Here is a 17817-nt window from a genome sequence, read left to right as displayed (position 1 = left end):
GGTCATCTCCAGCAGGAGACCTGAGTCCTCCCTCCCACGGCCCAGCGGGATACGGCTTGCTCACCTCGGCAGCCCTTGATGGAGAAGCCAAAGAAACCCAGCTGGCATCTGTCACAGGATTGGCCTGTGACGCCGGGTCGGCAGGGGCACTGGCCAGTCTTGGGGTGACACTTGTTTTCCAAGGAGCCGAGTGGGTGGCAGTTACAGCTGTAACAAGAAGCAAGTATGAAGGTTGATGCTGCCACCCCTTAACCCAGCCTCTGACGGTTGCCTGTGTCCAGGGGAGCACAAGTCACTGGCACGGGTCTGGAAAGTCACTGAAATCCACACTAAGGGCGCCAAGGAGCCACACAAGTACAGTCACCACTACTTCAGCCTCCCCAGAGTCTTCTTTTGAGGCTGACACATTGTCTCAGGAGCTGTGGTCAAAAGGCCACCCAGTGATCCCTGTCACTGAGACAGAGAATCAGACCAAACCAGCCGCCTGCCCACCTGCCGAGCCCTTGGGCTGTTCTTGACCTGCCTCTAGGGTTGGCAGAGCCAGGAATCTGATACCCAGAGACTAAGCTTTCATGCCCTTTGGTGGAGGGCACCGTGGATGTGAAAAAGGGCCTGGGACAACACATTCCAGACCAGGCCCTTCTCTGAGGCTCCATGGTGCCCTCTTCCCTGAGCCAAAACACCCAGTAAACTCACAGCCTCACTCCTACCTCTGAGAGCCCCTCCCAGGGCACTCACAGCCTCACCCCTACCTCTGGCAGCCCCTCCCAGGGTACTCACAGCCTCACCCCTACCCCTGACAACCCCATCCCAGGGCACTCTCAGTCTCACCCCTACCTCTGGCAGCCCCTCCCAGACTTGAGATCGTAGAAGCCAGGACTGCAGCGGCTGCAGTCCCTCCCGGTGACATGAGGCAGGCAGGCACACTGGCCGGTCACTGGGTTGCAGGTTATCTCCTCACTGACTGAGCCCCTCAGCTCACAGCTGCAGGCTAGGTTTCAAAAAAAGGATGTTGGAATCATTTGCTTAAACTTTAGGGGTACAGGCAGAAGCCAAGAAGCCAAGGGAGCCCCAGAGATGATGGTCACACAGGCCATGTTCCTGAGACCCTCCTGGAAAAGGCTTGAGGATCCCTTATCAAGCTTGGGTCTCAGCTCTTTTGCCAGGTCCTTGGTGAGCCAGCCCAGAAGAGGGGGTGTAGACCGCCCTTCCCCAAGTCCGTCTCAAGCCTGCAGGCTGGAGAGAGGGCCAGCGATGTGGTTGCCGAACGCAGGAAGAGCCTGGCAGCCCCATCTGGAGCCACACACTTCTCTCCCGGGAACCATAGTACGGCATCCTTCTCGATGCCAGAATGGGGTTCCCTGGAGGGACTCCTACAGCCACAGTGAGGTGTGGCCGGCCCTGTGTGAAAGGGCTCTGAGGACATGGATGGGGGAAAGCTGAGTTGCTCTGATGCAGAACTTCCAGGAATCCAATTCAAATGTAGGCTGTGACCCTCTGACACGCATAAGGTGGAGGGCAACCCAGGCAGGGAAGGGGGCACATGAGACGAGGCATGGCCTCCCCATTCTTGCATCAGCCTTATGTGCTAAGGGCAGATGCAAGATGGTGCTGAATGAGCAGTACGGGGGTGGGTGGAGGGGGGGGACGACACTGTAGGATCAGAGCTTATGAGTTGCCAGCACTGAAGAGGCCTTGGGGAAGAACAAACCCTGATGTTTTCTAGAGAACAGAGAAGGCAAAAGGCCTGCCTAAGTAGCGCTCTCAGCATTTTGTGTGGGTCCTGAACGAGGGCTGAGGACAGTGGCTCCCGTGCCTTACCCCACGGGTCTGGGAAGTGGGTACTCACGTGCACACTTGTCCTCAGGCCTGGTGGCCAAAGCGCTCCCATAGAAACCGTCCTGACAGCGCTCGCAGTGGGCGCCTGTGGTGTTGTACAAGCAGCGCAAGCAGCGGCCGGAACGAGGATCACAGTTGCCGACCGCATTGAGATCCACATTCCCGCTGCACTGGCACTGGCGGCAGGGCTGGGGGGCTCCAGAAAGTCCCAGAGGATCCCCAAAAAAGCCATCTTCGCAGCTCTCACAACGCCGTCCTGTGTGTGGAAGGGGCAGGTTTGGAGCTCTGGCTCACAAGGGTGCAGTAAATCTGTCATTTTTCTGGGAAGGTGAGCAGAGTCTCTGACTCAAGCTGGCCTGCAGCCAGGTCCTAGAGTACCACCCCCTGGTGGTGTGGCCCCGGGCAAGCCACAGTGCTCCTTGCCTAGTGAGGACAACTCTCTAGGCGCCCTGCTGAGAGGCTTCGACACGGTTACCTGTGCAAAGCACTCGACGCTAAGCGCTCAGCAGCAGCAGGTACCCACGTGTCCACCCTTATCCTTCCCCTTCACCAGCAGCTTCCACAGCGTCACAAGGATGTCACTCAGGCTCAGCTCAGATGACCGGACAAGCTGCATGCTACTCTCTCCCAAGGAAGGGCCCTGGGAGGTGATGTGGAATTGGAGGCTGGCAGAAGTCCCTGATCTGTAAGTCACCCTAGGCCCTCCCAGGATGGTTCCTTCTGGCGGTAGCAGCTGCTCCCTGATGTGCCCTCTCAGGAGTGTCCTGACCACCATGCCAGCCTCTTGCCCTCACCGTCAGAGCTTCATTCACTTCTGAAGGCTCTGGGAGCCACACCGGGGTCAAACATGGGTAGAGACGCAGGGCAAGCGTGATGCCCGTGGGGTAGAGTCCAACTGTGGGACTCTCCCACACACGCCAGGCTCGGTGTTCCCTGAGAGTCCATCCAGCCAACCTTCGGGCGACTGCAGGACAGGAAGCTGCTTTCAGAAGAAGCTCCCATGAGCAGAACACTCCACAAGGCCACTCGGGCAGACACCAATCCCACACAAAGCCAGATGCCAAGTAACACAGAAGGACAACGCACGCTTCTGCTTAGACAAGACTCTAAACAGTCAAATTCAGAGGCATAGTCAAATAGTGGAGAGGAGTGGGGTGGGGGGGTCAAACAACAGTTCAGCAGGCACAGAGCTCACGGGACTGCACGGTGACAGGGGACAGCGTACAATGCCAAGGCCCCTGAGGCCAATGAATCACGTGCTTAAAATGATGGCTAAGGAGGACAGTTTTATGATATAGGTTTTATTATGATAAAAATTAATGATGTAATATACCAATAGCCATTTAATTGTCCACTTTAAGTGGGTGACTTTGTGGGGCATGTAGACATTTCAAATGCCATTAAGTGTACCTCTGGGGATAGCATCAGCTCTGCAGCAGGGAGCGGGGGTGCAGGAGCATGGAGCCTGGGTGTGGGAAGGCTCTGTTTCCCTTATGTTACCCATAGACTTTCCTAAAAACTAACACTGAAAATCCGTGTATGTGTGTACACGTGTCTGTCTGTATGTGTGTGTGAACAGGTGCCTGCGTGTGTGTATACATGTGTCTGTGTGCATGTGTGTGTACACTTGTCCGTGTGTGTATGTGTGTGTGTATGCATGCGCCTGTATGTTTGTGTGTGTATACATATGTGTGTGTGTATGAAGACCAAAAGTAGATGTTGGGGATCACCCTCAATCAATCTTTCTTTTTTCTTTTTTGAGATAGGGTTTCTCTGTGTAGCTCTGGAGCCTATCCTGGAACTCGCTCTGAGGACCAGACTGGCCTCGAACTCACAGAGATCGCCTGCCTCTGCTTCCCCAGTGCTGAGAGGATAGACATGTGCCGCAGCTCTCGGCCTTTTTCTACATGGGTTCTGAGTCTGAGTAGGGCCACCCTTCTTGTTCAGCAAGCACCTTCGAGCTGAGCCTTCCTTTGACACATGAGAGGTTTGCCTTGAGGTTTCCCATCTTCCCAGTGAGGATCCCGGGTCCCCTGGCTTCATCCTAAGCCATGAGCCAAGCTCTAAGGCCCATATAAGGGTCTTTCAAGGGTCAGTTCTGTACGGCCAAGGCCCAGGTAGGTCTGCACTGTTCCCAGTAGTCATGCTTGCCACACCTAAGATCAGGCTCTTTCTCCCCCATCACACCCAACCCCAGACTGCTCAGCTAGAGCTGGGGCAGGATTGGAGCATCCAGTTTGATCTCCCTGGGAAATAGAGCACAGGCCACTCACCTCTCTGGCCAGGGGGGCAGTGTGTGCACACCACCTCCCCACTCTCTGGGATGACTGTGCAGGCTGATTGGCCAGGGCACGGACAGGGCTGGCAGTCATCAGCATGGCCTGAGAAGGCGTTGCCGTAGAAACCTGGCATGCAGCGCTCACAGGAAGGACCCTCGGTATGGTGGCCACACAGGCATATCCCTACAGAGCAAGACAAATACCGGTCAGTCACCTTGGCCCAGAACTCCCCAGAGCAGCGGTTCTCAACCTTCCTAACGCTGCGGCCCTTTAATACAGTTGCTCACGTTGTGCTGACCCCAGCCATAGATTATTTTTGCCGCTACATCATAACTGTAATTTTGCTACTGTTATGAAACGTAATGTAAATTTTTTTTTGAGATAGAGGTTTGCCAAAGGGGTTGTGACCCACACGTTGAGAGCCACTAGCCTGGACAACAGTGAGTATCCTGGTGGAGGAGCCATGGGGCACATCCTGGTAGACTAGTAAGAACCGGAGGCAGCAGGGTCTGGGGATGAAGGGTCCAGGTGAACCGGACTGCCTGGGTTCGTGTCCACCATGCCTGCGTGACCTGGGAAAACAATCTAAGCCATAGTAGAAGGTGCAGCTCTGCCACCTATTGGCCGTGTGGCCACCCTGCACCTCAAATCCCTGTCTTAGAGGATGGAAAGGCCACACAACAGGTATGTCTGTAGGAGTCAAGGACGGAGTACTAGAGCCAGGGAGGAAGCTTGGGTACTGTCGCATTACTTGTTTGTATCTCAGAGCAGTGGAAGGGACATCATCTCTGCTCTTGTGTCCTCTTCATCCCGAAGGACCCACCTAAGGAGGCTCTGGCCCAGGCTTCCAGCCTCGGGAGGGCTCATCTGTGCAGTGACCATGAGTACACACCGATTGTCAGTATGACAACTCTGTTCTGCCTGCAGATGCCTGGACAGGACATCACAGACCCCTTCTCCAGTACAGCAGCCCCTAGTGTCTGCTCAGTGCCTGGCATCTTAGAGGGGACAACGGGCCATGGGGACAGAAAGGAATGCAAGACTGCCCCCTACAGGAGGCAACCAGCAGTGTCTGGCCAGGTTTGGAAGGAAAAAGGGATCTTCATTCCCTGGATAAGTAGCTCAGGGGAGGGCTCCTGCCTCAGTCCTACACCCTCAGGCTTGTTTCTCCAACCAGCTTCTCCACCTATTTTACAAATGAAGGCTTGCTTATATGGAATGGAAAGTTGCGGCGGAGTCAAGGGCTCAGTGGGGGTGAAAAATTAGTTCCAGTTCTATCTCATGAGAAGATTCTGTTTCCTCAATAGCAGCTGCAGGGAGCATTAAGTGGGAAAGGATTAGGAGGCCTCATCTAGGCTCGATAGGTGATGTCTGCCCGGCGCAGGATGGGTAGATGATGCTCTGTGTATCAAGAGTGACAGAGACCCCATCTGTTCTGTGGAGACAGCAGGGTGAAGGCCTGTGGTACAGAGGTGGAGAAGCCTGTGTCTGTCCCCTAAGAGCCCCTGGTCACGTGACCCCCGGTGAGGCTTCTGCTCCTCTCCAGGTGTGGGGAATAGCTCTATTGAATGACACCCTCACCTCAGTTTGGTGGGAAGTGTGTCTCTGCCACCTACCAGTTATGAGGTCCTTGTCTTAGAGAATGGGACAGTAATGGAGAACATACCACTCCGATGTCTGCAGGAGTCAAAGATGTAGTGCCGACCCCAGGGAGGAAGGGAATGGCTTCCCATATCTGCCTCTCCCAGGAAAAGACTCCTCAGCTCACCTGGTCAACTACCCCTGAGCTTTGGTGCAAAGCAGGGCTGATTTTTGAAGTCTGGACAATTCCTGACTCACTGACCTTCACGTGGCCTTTTGTGCACAGCCTGGGCTGTGTGCATACTATCACCATCTGAACTGTACCAATGGGGTGCCCAGGGAGTGACTTTCCCAAGGCCACAGCCACGACGAGGAGGATGGTAGGCTTGTGGCTCGGGGTTGACACCCAACAGTTGCTGTCACCTGCATGACCCTCTGAACATCTTCCTTCGTCACCATCTGTGCTGATAATCCCTCTACCATTGCTCATAGCACCTGCCAAGTAGTAAGGCCCTGAGGAGCCCCTCCCAGGCCTGCCCACTGCTGTAGACAGACCCCTGCAGGGAGGCTGACGGCAGGCCTTTGCAGATGGTCGAAGCCTCTGGCACTTGTGTTCCGCTCAGGAGAAGCCCAGGTAGCACGGCAAGGACAGACCAGAGCCTATGTCCCCCCAGAGCCACCTGTGAAGGCCAGGTCTCATCACACTGTGCTGGATGTACAGCCAAGGGGGCCTTGGGTGGGATTCCGGGACTCACCTGTGCTGGGATCACAGGTGCCATGCTGGTTGCAGGTGCAGGGGATGCAGCTGGTGTAGGGACCCCCACGAGGTATCTCTCTTTTGTATCCCAGAGCACAGAATTCACAGAACTGGCCTGTGTATCCCTGGGGACACGAGCAAGACTCCACCCAAGAGGCCGGAGGGGCAAGCCCTCGCTGGGCCCGGGCCGAGGTGAGCTGGACTTCACACAGGGCCACTGCTCCTGTAGAATGGGAAGAGAAGGGGAGACCTCCATGCATGTCTCCCTGGCACCTGTGAGACAGGCCCACGCATACAAAGGCGGCCTGGGAGTCAGCTGTTATTTTCGCTTGTGTTTTGAGACACAGTCTTGCGGTGCAGCCGCCTTCAGACTGCTATCTCTTGCCTGACCCTCTAAAGTGCTGGGATTGCAGGCACGGCTACTATGCCAGGTTTTAAGTGTAGCTTTTAAAACGACAGGCAAAAGAATCGGGAGCAACGGGAGCAGATGAGTTTAGACCCAGCGCCAGATGATGGCGCTTGGGCCAGCTCAGTGCCACAATGCACAAGGCTAGCATTGTTAGATCTTGATTAATCCAGGTGGGTGGGGCAGAGAGGGACCAGACTGCAAGATGTGCATGCTTAGGGCCAGCAAGATGACTCAGCAGGTTAAGAACCCAAGTTACTAAACCTGAGGACGCATGTTCAATTTGCAGGATCCCACAAGCCGTCCTCTGCCCCTCACGCGTGTGGCACACACATGGATGTGTGCCCATAAATTATTTATATATATATATATATACATGTGTATATATATACATATATATGTATACAAGTATATATACTTGTATGTATATATATACATACAAGTAAATAAAAAAATTTGTCGGGCATGGTGGTAACTTTAATCCTCTGAGTTTCAAAGCTAGCCTGATCCACATAACAAGTTCCAGACCAGACAGGGCTCCATAGTGAGACTCCTGCAATCCCGGCACGTGGGAGTCAGAAGTAGGAAGATGAAGAGTTCAAGACCAGTGAGACCCTGTCTTAAAAGCAGTCGAGTGAGCTTAGTCTCACCCATATTAGCCTATGGTGTGGCCGAGATGCAATGCCATTATTTCCCAGCAGAGGGGACAGTGCCCACAAAAAGATGCTATGGCGGGATGGGGCTGCGCTGGATTCCATCAGGGACTGTATTCCTTAGAGTAATCCCCCCACCCTGCCTCCCAGTTCCCCACAGTCCAGCCTCTATCCTCAGACACACTTCTGCCTGTGTAAGTGTCCTGATGTCTCAGTCTCAGAATCCATGCTGTAAGAACCTCCACCAGCAGTGCAGGACCCGAGTTCTTAGGGGTAAATTATCATCATACTGACCAGAATGGCCCAGGCCTTGGCCCCTGGTCCAGATGCCCAGGGCAGTCAGATTGGCAAGTAGCCGCTGGAAGTGGAAGGCCGGCAGAGGGAAGTCTGCCTCCTCAGAGGTCTCCTGCAGGCTGGAAGGGGCAGGAAGTCAGTGGGACAGCCTGATGTAGGCACCGTTGGTGCCAAGAGCCTGGAATCCTCAGGAGCCTCCAGCGTGCCTAGCCCTCGGAGATCACCCTGCCTACCCATCCCACTCCCATCTCAGGACAGGGAGGCACTTACAGGAACCAGAGCTGAACCTGTCCTGGCTGCCTGGAGTCCTGAGGCCTGGGTGGACTGGAGGGCCTCAGAGCCAGAGCCAAGCCTGCCCCCTCCAGTCTCAAGTGCACAGCGGGTGGGGAGCCCCCAGGCGGTACTTGGAGGGTCAGTATGACTGGCTGTCCATAGCTGAGTCTCTGGTCTCCCAGGAACTTCTCTAAAGGCAGGAAGGAAAGGCTTTGATAGCGCCACATGCTTGATTCTAGCATCTGTATCGACCGCAATGATAACCATCCAAACAGTGTGTGTCGTGGTGGGTGGAAAAATCCAAGGTCAGCGCTTGGAGACAGCGCAGACACAAAGTGAGAGGACCAGAGTTTGCATTCCCAGAACCCATGTAACTGTCGCGTGAGCATGGTGGCCCACTGTAATTCCAGCCTTAGAGAGTGGAGATAGGAGATCTCCAGAGCAAAGCTGGCTGGCCTGAGACTAGTCATATCAGCGAGCTCTGGGCTTGATTGAGACACCTGCCTCAGTGGACAAGGTGAAGAGGGGTGGAAGATGGTGCCTGACATCAACTTCTGGCCTCCTCATGCACCTGCACCCGTACACACAACTGTGCCATACACACGCACGCACACACATACCCACACACACACCCCACACATGCACACACACGTTCTACACATGCACACACACACACACACACCCTCACACACACGTGCACACCCACGCACACACACACGTGCGTGCACACACACATGGTATTTCGGTGAGTTCACATATGGTGTTGTCTGATTGAAGAATCACAGTACCCAAAGGTGTTCCCAACCCTAAACCCTGAGAGATAGGTCTGCACAGAGGGGATTTGGCCAGGCAAAAAGGATTAAGGCTGTAAACGGAGCTGGGGGGGTGTTAGCGGCATAGGGGAGGTCTGTAGGATTATCCCCAGGAGGGCGGTCAGCTGTGAATGTAAGCCGCTGCTCTGAAGGTCGGGGAAGTGCTGCAAGGGAGACATGGTCTCTGCTCTGGGCGGCCTGAAGGAACACAGCCTGTGACACCGAGAGAATAAACGTGTGTGTTCTCAGCCATGGAGACCACTGCCACTTGGCAGCCCCTGTTGTGGCAGGTACCCCTAAACACACGCCGAAATTGAACCCCTCTCGTAAGCTGTTGAGAAGTGAAAATTTAGTCGGGCCGCACTGTCGGGATAGTGGTCTCTGGGAGACGGCTAGGATGAGACGAAGTGGCTGGGGTGGGGTCCCCATGGGGGACTTCATAGGAACAGGAACAAGGTGCCCTGTGCTGCCTCAGGATTCTGTCTACAGGAAGCCTGCCACAAGACGTACAGGAAGTGAGCTGAAGTCAACCTGTTTTTTAGACCTCATCCACTCTAAGGCTGTATTATGAGCAGCTGGCAGGAGCCTGGGTGGTGAGATCAGTAGGGACTGCTACCTACCTGGTGCTGAGAGTCCCTCCTCTCCTTGCAGGCTCAGGAGGATCCCGTTCCGGTTCCATTGCAGAGGACACTCTGACGACCCTGTGCTTCTGGCCTGCCAACCGTCAGCTCCTGAACATCAAAGACAAACTATTTGCCCCAACCGCAAGACCCCAAAGGCCGGTCTCCAGTGACAAGTCCCGCAGGGCTCTAAAGTGGGAGGGAGTTTGAAGCCAGTCTGGGTTAGATGAGACCCCATCTCAGAGAGGAACGGTGGGGGGAAGATGCTCTCTGAAGACTAGGCTGGGCCCGAGGTAGGACAGAGGTTCCACATCCTGAAAGAACTTTGCATAAGCTCAGCAAGAACTCCGCCAACTCAACCACATCGCAAGTCCTCTCATGATATCTTAGGGTTCCGAAGACAAGCCCTATGAGACTATAGAGACTATGCGCTATTCTAGATTCCGGCCAGCCACTGCCACGAGCTGTCCTGCTTTCTGCATGGTGTCCAGCAGAGGGCGCACTGCCCCTGTTTCTGGAGGCCCAAGGACCAGTCCCCAGACTATACTCTCAGGTGTAGGGGAATGGTCCAAGGAGCATGGCTGGGCACACTAGCTCTGATGGATTGCAGGGCTTCGAGTTCCATTCCCCTTGCTCCAAACACACAACCATGGCTGCCAGAACCAATCTCAGGCAGGCCCGGATCTAGTCTGTAAAATGGGATTGAGAACACCTGCCTACAGCAATGCTGAGATTCCCTGGACTGCAGAGCTCAGCAGGGCCTGGCATATAGCAGGTGCTTAATACATGGAGGCCAAGACTCTAAGCTGGAACTCAGATTTGCTAAGGGAGACTAACTTTCCTGGGGGTGAATGGAGGCTGTCCACAGGACTCAGGGTGCCTGCGGACACACGCCATCTTCCAGTACCACCCTGAGGATAGAGCCCTGGAGGCTGGAAAAGCGGAGGTTGGGGAAGGAGCCAAGGGGTAGCAGGCAGGTCCTGGAAGACACCTTTCACACTACCAGCCTAGGCTCTGTGGTCTAGGACATCTCTCCAAAGGATCCTTGGTGGAAGGGCTGTCCCCATCCTAGCTTCCAAAGGGAGATGCCCAGCCAGGGGAGGACACCCCCGCCCCAAGGCAGCTCCTGTGCACCTGCTCACCATGGCGGAAGTCTGAGATGATGTGGTGGGCCTGGAAACCGGCAGCGGGGGCACACACCTTGGAGTGGCCATAGCAGAAGCAGCTACTGCAGCCTGCCGGGTTGTGGGGCTGCAGGTTAAATGTTCCCGGGCGGCATCTGTAAGAGAGGCGGGGTCACATCTCTGAGCCAGGTTGGGATAGGACTGGGATCCAACTACACTGTTCGGAATCCTGGGGAAATTTAAGAAAACATTTCAATTTTTATTATCCTTTTAGAACCACAAGAATTACAAGGACAGGACAGACAGTCCCGTGCCTGCTGGGTCAGTGTCTCTGCTGCTGATACACAGCCTCGAAGCCAAGAGATCAGCATCACCTGACTTTAAGGAACTCCAGGCTGTGTCAGGGTTTCTCTTCTTTCTCACTAGCGCTCCCCTGCTCCAGGATCTGACACCGCATTTAGCCATGCCCTCGTCGCCTTTGATTTGCTAACATCTCCTCTTCCTCTCCTGTGATCTTGACACTTTTGTTTCTGTGGGGTGTTTGTTCTTTGCTTGAGACAGGGTTTCACTCTGCAGCCCTGCTTGGCCTGGAACCCACTATGTAGACCAGGCAGGCCTTGAACTCACAGGGATCCTCCTGCCTCTGCCTCCCGAGGGCTGGCACTAAAGGTGCCAACAGACTTTGGGTTTTGTTGTTGTTGTTGTTTGTTTTGGTTTTTAAAAGAAATTTTGAGTTCGAGGCCAGCCTGGTCTACAAGAGCTAGTTCCAGGACAGGCTCTAGAAACTACAGGGAAACCCTGCCTTGAAAAACCAAAAAAGAAATTTTAACCAGGCGGTGGTGGTGCACACCTTTAATCCCAGCACTCAGGAGGCAGAGACAGGCAGATCTCTGTGAGTTCGAGGCCAGCTTGGTCTACAAGAGCTAGTTCCAGGACAGGCTCCAGAGCTACAGAGAAACCCTGTCTCGAAAAACAAAAAGAAAAAAAAATTCTAATTGAAACTGTCCTGTGAGTGTCTTGTTTGCAGGCATGTCTGTGTACTGTGTCTATGTGCATGTTTGGTGCCTGTGGATCCCAGAAAGAGGGTGTTGAATCCTCTGGAACTGGAGTTTCAGATGGCTGAGAGCTTCCATGTAGGTGCTCTAAAAAGGCAGCCAGTGCTCTTAACTGCGGAGCCGTCCTTCCAGCCCCCTTGGGTTTTGAAATAGGGTCTTATTTTATACTCTGGTCTGGCCTTGTGCTCTTGACAGTCCTCCTGTCTCAGCCTCGGATCATCCTCTCCCGGCTACCGAGTGCCCACCAGGTTTCTTGTCTAAACAGTTGCTGCAGTTTAGTCTTTAGAAGTGGGGTACACACCAGTAACCCCAGCTCTCGGAAGGTGAAGGCAGGGAGGACCAGGGAGGGGTTCAAGGTCATTTTCAGCTACACAGCAAGTTCAAGGCTAGCCTGGCCTCCTGAGACACTGTCTCAAAAAAGAAAAAAATCGAGGGTGGAGAGAAGCACAACAATTAATCCCAGCACCCAGGCGGCAGACAGAGGCAGGTAGATCTCTAATAGTGTGGGGCCAGCCTAGACTGCTCAGAGAAAACCTGTCTCAAAAACAAAACACAAAACCGCACAAAACAATTTTTAAAAAACCTTCCAGGAGGGAAAACATCAAAGAACTTGCTTGCAACCGGCTTGAAGCCACCATTGTAATTAGTAACTATTCCCAGAGCTGAATCTTGAGGCTATGCAGATGCCTGTTCCCATTAAGGCCAGCATCCATTGCTGCTGTTGGCAGGGCAGTCACTGGGGCGTGCCACTTCCAGCCTGATTCCCCACTCCACCCTCTCTGTCATCTACAGTTCTGAAGGAAGATTTGCCCACTGTCATCTGTTTATTTAGCCAATCATGGACTGGCATTAAAAATATCTGCCCCATTCTTAGGCTTATAATGCAATCGCATCTTTATTAATTTTGTTATTCAAATAGTTCCTGCTTTGAGACTTCAGGATGACTCTTGTCTTAGCTTAGTTGGTAGGGGCTTCTTGGAGCAAGGCATTGAGAAGGATCTAAGGTTAACATTGTTGCGTTCCAGTAATAATGTCTGCATTGGTGTGAGATGGGAGGACTGCAACAGCTCTCCATTAGTAATGTCTGCCACTGGTGTGAGATGGGAGGGCTATGACAGCTCTCTATTAGTGATGTCTGCTACTGGTGTGAGATGGGAGGGCTGTGACCACTATCCATTAGTGATGTCTGTCACTGGTGTGAGATGGGAGGGCTGTGACTGCTCTCCATTAGTGATGTCTGCCACTGGTGTGAGATGGGGGACTGTCACAGCTGTGACATCTACCATGTATGTGAGGCAAAAGAGCTGAAATATGACACCAGATATTTGCTGTCTGGATTAGGCACGCTCTTCCTATCTGTTAGAGTTTGTTTCCAGGATTCTGATAGTGACACAGCTTGGGTGCCTCCCCAGAGACCCCACAATCACTTCTGGTAGCTCTTTGTAGATCGCACCCCACCTGTCACACAGGCTGCCTTCGACATTCTCTTTGCATGGGCAGCTCCCACTGTGGGGGTCACAGGTTCCCAAGCTTCCAGCAACATTGCAGGTACAGGGTCTGCCAAAGAAGCAGAGAAAACACACTCTATTGAGCAACTCCATAGTGGACTGTCCGCCCTCAGAACTCTCCATGCCCTTCCCTGCTCTGGAAGAAACAGGGATAGACCTGACCAAGAGACTGTGCTTGGTGTCATCCTTCCTTCTTTACCAGGAAGTGCCTCGTTTACCCATGCAATGATGCCCCACCCACTATCTACCCCTCCCACTGGTGCATCCACTTACCCATCCGTCCATCCGTCCATCTGTCCACCCATCCACCTATCCATCCACCCATATACCCATCCATCCATCCATCCATCCATCCGTCCATCCATTTACCCGTCTATCTGTCCGCCCTCCCGCCTGCCTGCCCGTCTGCCTATCTGTCTGTCCATCCATCCACCTACCCATCCATCCATTCATGTTATCACCATCTGCCCACTGTCCACCTATCTATTCACCCCTCCACTGGTCCATCTGTCCATCCACCCATCACCCATGCTCTTGGCATCTACCCACTTGCCCCTCCATTAGTGCATCCATCCATCCACCTGTTTACTCATCCTTCGATCCCTTAGCTTCCCACCCGTCATTCTCTCCACCTCCATCATTCACCCACCCACACATCGTCTGCTAAGACAGGGTTCCCGTTCTCACGGACCCCAGGATCCAATGAGAACACACCAACAGGCAGCCCCTGCCCCGCACTATGTGGTGTGAAGGAGACAGACTAGGGAGGTGCGTCTGGTCCAGCCTTGCAGAGTGGGAGGGAGCAGGGCAGGGAGCAGTGCCTTAGCTGAGGACTGGAGAGTGGCTAGTGGTGGGTGACACAGGCCAAGGAGGCGGGGCTGGGCAAAGGAAATGCTCTAGGGGAGGGGACTAATATGAGCAAAGGTCCCAGGACCAAGACCTGAGAAGCAGCCAGGGTCAGTCAGTTCCAGAATTTTTGTTTTTTTGTTGTTTGGGGAATGGAATCCAGAACCTTCTGCATGTTGGGCAGGCACTTACTCCACCACTGAGACCTGGTCCTGGCTTCATTGGACATTTCTGTTCACCATGTCTACCCAACACACTTCTGCTGTCTTTCAAAAGTATGGGGATAGTGTTCATTATTCACTAGAGCCAAGTTCATTTATTTTGTTTTTTTCTTTCCTGTGTGTGTACACGTGAGCATGGAAGTGTGTGCATGTATATATGGAGGTCGTAGGCTGAAGTTAGGCTTCTTGTGTTCCACCTTATTTTTTTTTTTTTTTTTGAGACAGGGTCTCTCACTGAACCTGGGGCTCACCAGTTTGGCAAGACTGGTTGGCCAGCCACCTCCTGCAATCCGCTTGCCTTTGTCGGCCTTCTAGCCTTTGGCACTGGGCTTACAGATGTGCACTGTTATACTCAGATTTTGTGGGTTTACCTGGGGGCTGGGGATTGAACTCACATCCTCATACATACGCAGCAGCACCTTACCAACTGAGCCATCTCCTCAGCCCTGGCAAGTCCATTTAAACGTGCTTCTCGGGGACAGTAGAGTACTTGTCTAGAGTGCGCGAAGCCCCGAGTTCACTCCCTAGCACCACATAAAGCTGTCCATTTCTAACTCTGACAGGAGGCCATTGCTGGCTGGAGTGGTTTCGGGGCCAGCCTATACTCTGTAAGCCTACACCCACAAAGTCCTTCTGAGTCTGCAGTATTGCTCACTGTGGGTTCCACCGTGAGCGTCTGGCCCCTCTCCTAAGATCCAGCCTGTGGCAGATTGCTGGTCCCTCGCTGGTCTCCCTCCTTATGGCCAGGCACCATACACCCTAAATATGTATATAATGCCTGGCTCCCTGCCCAGCTTCCACCTGGCCCTCTGCCACAAGGACCAGCCTCCATCCTTCCCTCCTCCTCCGTCTCTGTCACCACAGACTGGGACTCTGGAAACTGCCTGCTTCCTCCCCCTCTTCTGAGCCAGCCCCACTCCTGCCGAAGCCTCCGGTATCCTCTGGCACAGCCACTTGCCTTGGCTCCCTGCTCACAACAGCCCTCAGCCCCCCAAAGCCCCCTCTGCACCAGGCTTTCTTCTTCCAGACCTGAGCCTGACCTGAAGCTTGCCTCCGCCTTGGCTGTACTCCCCACTTGGAGTGTCTTGGTGTCCCTCACTCACCAGGCCTCACTCTCAGGTTCAACCTGGGACTCTGTCCCTCTCCCCGCACTGGGTCTCCCAGGTCACGCCCCGCCCCCACCCTCATGACGCAGGTTAGTTCTTCCCAAGTCTTCAGCTCTATTTCTTGTAAGTCTGGGATCCCATAGCTACGGATGAGAACACGTGAGGCGAAGGTGTAGAGTGGGAACAGCTAGCATCCTTTCCTTCTGTGTCTGATTTAGCACAAACACACAGCATGGTCAACACAGGCCACCCATCCCCACATCCTCACCTGCAGCCGCCCTCGCTGAGGGAGTGGAACCCAGGCCGGCAGCGGTCACACTTCCAACCTGTCACTGTGGGCTTGCAGGTGCAGGTGCCCAAGTCGTCACAATGGAGACTCAGGGAGCCTGGGGAGGAGGGACACAGGGCAGTGGAGGCAAGAGGATGATGGGAGATGGGAAAAGGGGATGCTGGGGCCACTCACCTGCTGGGTGGCAGTCACAGGGTTGGCATGGCGTCCTCGGGCCCCATCTGTAATAGTCCCTCTCACAGCGCTCACAGTGTGGCCCGGCTGTGTGGTCACGACAGTGATGGCAGTGCCCACCGTGGCCAGTGCTCCGGAAGAGCTCCCTGTCAAACGTGCACTCCTCGGAGTGTCCACTGCAGTTGCAGGCTGTGAGAGATGGAGGGTCGTGTGCATGAGTGACAGGCTCTGCGTGGGAGTAGGGGCTCTGCTCTCTGGAGCAGGCATCTCAGAGATGGCTGTGCTTGGTTAATCTTGTCAACCTGACAAGACCAGGAATCACAGAGGACACAAACCTCTCAGCGGTTTCTATATTAGGCTGAAATGGCAAAACCCAACTTAAATATGGGTGACACCATGCCCTGGGTTGGGGTCCTGGACCAAAAGAGGAGCTTGGAAGCAAGCTGATCACCAACATCGACCAGTCTCTGCTTCCTTACTGCACAAGTGATGTGACCAGTGCCTCACAATCCTGCCACCATCACGAGAGGTCGGCACCTTCAGTCTGTAGCCTAAACAAGGCTTTCCTTCCTTATCCTATTGTGTCAGGCATTTTGTCAAAGCAACGGAAAGTGGCTAACTCCAAGGGCCAGAGTCCAGGATGGCCTGCAGGCTCAGTGTGACCAAGTCCACTGGGCGCAGGTATCTAATATTCCCAAACAGGATACTCTGTAAGAACTAGGTGGTCCCTATAATAAATATTCCAAAATGGTGTCTTCCTAGATGGAGTCGGAAATGTGTTAGAATAGGGGAAGATGATGGAGCAGGAAGCCCATGCTGGCCAGGAGAAGAACATCTGGATCAGAGAAGCATTGTCTGCTCGGGGTGTGTGTGTGTGTGTGAGGCTGGTTGTGGACAGCAGGCCATGCATGTGATGGGCAGCGGACGAGCATACCGCAAGGCGAGTGGCATGTGATGCCAAGGAGGTTTGGAAACAGCAGTACCAGGAGGCTGGGAGCCCGGATATTCAGGGAGGGGGCGGGGTGTAATGAGGGGAGGTCACTCTTTGAAGGCCATTCTCTGAAGGTGGAGGAGGCTGGAGGCTAGAGATAGCAATGAGAAGAGTGACATGCCCAGAGACAGGAGGAATGGATTCAGGAGATGCGAGAGAAAAAGAATTTGGGGCTCAGAGGTTGCCTGGGCTAGGAGTTAGAGGTGAAAGGTCAGGCGTGAAAATCCAGACTCGTGACTATGAAAACAGAAATTAGACATGGCAGGGGGGCCGTCTGGCATGTAACACCCCCACCATAGAAACAGGCATGGTGTTGGCCCAAGTAGAGAGCCAGCGCAGCTTCCCTCGGGGAGGCAGGCCAGCAAGCCAAGAGAAATTTAGCACTGCATTCGCCCCCTGGGGCAACTACTGCAGATAGAGAAAAGCTGTCTGTCCCGAGGACAAAGCTGATTTCTTCCCATGGCCCCCAGACAGACCAGGGCCCAGGCCCAGGAGGCTATATGTGGGCTTCTGTGTCTGCCTCCAGGCACTGCACGCATGAAGCCCGAGGCAGAACAGAGGACTGTGAAGAGAGAGGAGGCCGGACAAGGGAAAGTGGGATGCAGCGGTACACCCCCTGGGAAGGCTCCTCCCTTCCCACCATCCCTGTAGAAGGTTTCAGGGCCCCTTCCTCCCCTTACCAGTGTCTCTTTGAGGTTAGGCAGGCAGAGCCACACCACACACAGCTGGAACATCAAAGGAGTTCTGGGGACTGTGGGAGACTGTGGGAAAGGCTGGGGTAGGCGGGTCAGGGCCCTGTGGGTGGGGGCGGTGGGACTGGATTTCATTAGCTGGCAGGGTTAACAGTTAAAACAAAGGGTTAAGTCTGGTTGGGGGACCTTCCTGCCCTCCGACCACAGGCGCCTCCCTGGGTGGACTTGTCCTGGAGGAACGGCTTGTGAGGGAGGATTGGTGCTCCCCTCAGCCTCCCTTAGCTCTCCTTCAGAGCT

The 17817-nt window shown here is 54.1% G+C and overlaps 1 protein-coding gene across 1 annotated transcript in view; it reads right to left on the bottom strand.

Moving 5' to 3' along the window:
• Positions 1 to 17817, bottom strand: part of Lamc3 (laminin subunit gamma 3) — a 53696-nt gene that overhangs the window by 19077 nt on the left and 16802 nt on the right. The window contains exons 5-16 of the mRNA XM_038337198.2: positions 15838 to 16026; positions 15643 to 15760; positions 13152 to 13250; positions 10657 to 10793; positions 9515 to 9625; positions 8080 to 8272; positions 7810 to 7928; positions 6455 to 6679; positions 4113 to 4301; positions 1850 to 2095; positions 838 to 991; positions 65 to 207 (exon numbers count right to left, since the gene is read on the bottom strand). Of these exons, the coding sequence (XP_038193126.1) occupies positions 65 to 207; positions 838 to 991; positions 1850 to 2095; positions 4113 to 4301; positions 6455 to 6679; positions 7810 to 7928; positions 8080 to 8272; positions 9515 to 9625; positions 10657 to 10793; positions 13152 to 13250; positions 15643 to 15760; positions 15838 to 16026 (1923 nt within the window). The remainder of the gene's footprint in view (positions 1 to 64; positions 208 to 837; positions 992 to 1849; positions 2096 to 4112; positions 4302 to 6454; positions 6680 to 7809; positions 7929 to 8079; positions 8273 to 9514; positions 9626 to 10656; positions 10794 to 13151; positions 13251 to 15642; positions 15761 to 15837; positions 16027 to 17817) is intronic.

Source organism: Arvicola amphibius, chromosome 7 (genome assembly GCF_903992535.2).
Source record: "Arvicola amphibius chromosome 7, mArvAmp1.2, whole genome shotgun sequence".
In the NCBI taxonomy this organism is placed as follows: Eukaryota; Metazoa; Chordata; class Mammalia; order Rodentia; family Cricetidae; genus Arvicola; species Arvicola amphibius.
This window is presented reverse-complemented; position numbering and strand designations above follow the sequence as displayed.